Source organism: Cyprinodon variegatus, unplaced genomic scaffold (assembly GCF_000732505.1).
Source record: "Cyprinodon variegatus isolate N-32 unplaced genomic scaffold, C_variegatus-1.0 Scaffold1485, whole genome shotgun sequence".
Lineage (NCBI taxonomy): Eukaryota > Metazoa > Chordata > Actinopteri > Cyprinodontiformes > Cyprinodontidae > Cyprinodon > Cyprinodon variegatus.
The window spans coordinates 16,230-18,109 of NW_015151938.1; the positions used below are offsets into that span (position 1 = coordinate 16,230).

A 1,880-nucleotide genomic window follows, 5' to 3' on the forward strand; every position below is an offset into this window, starting at 1 on the left:
TCTCCTTCTCTCCAGGAGTGGGTGTACACTCATGGGCAGCAGATCCGTCAGAAGCAGCACTGCCTGTCGCTGTCGACCACCTTCCCTGCATCGCAGGTCCTGCTGCTGCCCTGCAACATGGCGGATGGGAAGCAGGTCTGAACACACACACACACACACAGCTGCTGCCCTGCAACATGGCGGATGGGAAGCAGGTCTGAACACACACACACACACACATACACACACACCGACAGGTGGTGTGTGTCTGCAGGCTAGTCAGTACCGGTTATTAAATGGCAGATAAATAAATCAAAGCGGTGATTAATCTAAAGATGAATTTATTCTTAGGAAGATTGATATTCACAGTCGCTCATTTACACGTGTGCAGATGCCTGACACGTTTTGGAGCGTGCAGCTTTGAATAGCGCTAACAGACACACACTCTCACACATGTCATTACCTGACCGCTTGGCACCTTGACGGCGTCCCAGAAGCCTCTGCAGGAGAGAACAACCTGACAACCAATAAATCACCTGAGGAAGAAGAAGCACGGAGGAGGAGGAGGGAGGAATGGGAGGATGGTGAAGAAACACAAGAAAAACAGAGGGAGGGAGAATAGAGGAAGAGTGGAGGCGAGGGATAGCAGAAGATTTCCTCATTAGACTTCACCAACTGTTCAGTGTGGGGGAAAAAAATCTGCTGCGGTATCTGTTTATGTTCATCGCCTCTAGATTCCTGTGATGTAAAACAAATCCAGAGAATATATGGATTCAATTAGATACTGAAAAGGTCTCAATTATTCTACATTTTCATATCTAACATGACCTAGAATGCGGTATAGTTACTTGTTCTTTCCTTTATGAATCATCCAGGCATAAAATTACAAGGGAAAAAAAGGAAATTAAGGTTAAGTGTTTATAAAAACGAAGATTCAAGAGAATGAACCTAAATATCCTGAGAATCTGTTGTTGGAAGGGGGCGGGAACAAAGCCTTATTCCGTTCACCTCAAGCCCTATAGGTCTCCAGAATGTGCCCTGGGCACGGTGTAACGAGTCCCTGGAAGGAAACTAACTCTGTTTATTAGCCCGAATGCTCCAACCAAGCTTGGCAGTGGCTGTATCATGCTGTGGGAATGCTTTCCACCTGCTTCTCTTTCTTCAGGAAAGAGGGAGCTAGTCAGATGATGGAAAGCTGGATGGAGTCAAATAAAGGTTAAAATTTGGTTAAAAAAAACATTACATAAGTGTTGCTGCCCAGAGCTAGGCTCAGATGCTGCCTGGAATCGTTAAGAGAATCGTTAAGCGAGCTGCCAAACGGTGCCAATGGAATTGGAACACACGGAACCATGTTGTGAACAGGAACTGGTTTTTGATTCCCATTCCTACCTGAGATAAACAAAAATTGTTGAATATCACCTAAACAAACCCAGAACAAAATATGCTTTATTGCAGGTAAACACATCAGAATCAGTTTGAGGCTCAGCTCTCTGACAGACAGACCCAAAATCAAGTTCATTGTACATAGTTACGTTAGTGACGTCTTCTCTTGTTCAGTCATATGAAAGAGGTATTACCGAGATTTCTAATGATACTGCCACCTGTGGCCTAAACACAGAACTGCAGCACTCTTCTGCTTCCTCCTAACCTGACTCCGCATATCCATCTGGAAACCTTCCGTTAAAGTAATTTTGGGAAGGGGCGAAAATACTGGTTAGCTGATTGGCCTATGATAGTGATAGACGGGCCAAATAAACCAATCAGATCAACGAAGCATATGACGTAACAGAGTGACGACGAAGAGGAGCCAATTGATAGATCAAACTCTTGCCAAAACCAGTCGGGAGAAGAGCAAAAACATCTTTTCCTCTGAGAAAAGCCTCCAGAGCAGTGTTTTGCTC

General features: G+C 44.7%; 1 protein-coding gene across 1 annotated transcript in view; it reads left to right on the forward strand.

The window, feature by feature from the left end:
- Positions 1 to 1,880, forward strand: part of LOC107103596 (polypeptide N-acetylgalactosaminyltransferase 14-like) — a gene marked incomplete at its 5' end in the record, with an annotated part of 31,455 nt that overhangs the window by 15,031 nt on the left and 14,544 nt on the right. The window contains one exon of the mRNA XM_015403367.1: positions 16 to 135. Within this exon, the coding sequence (XP_015258853.1) occupies positions 16 to 135 (120 nt within the window). The remainder of the gene's footprint in view (positions 1 to 15; positions 136 to 1,880) is intronic.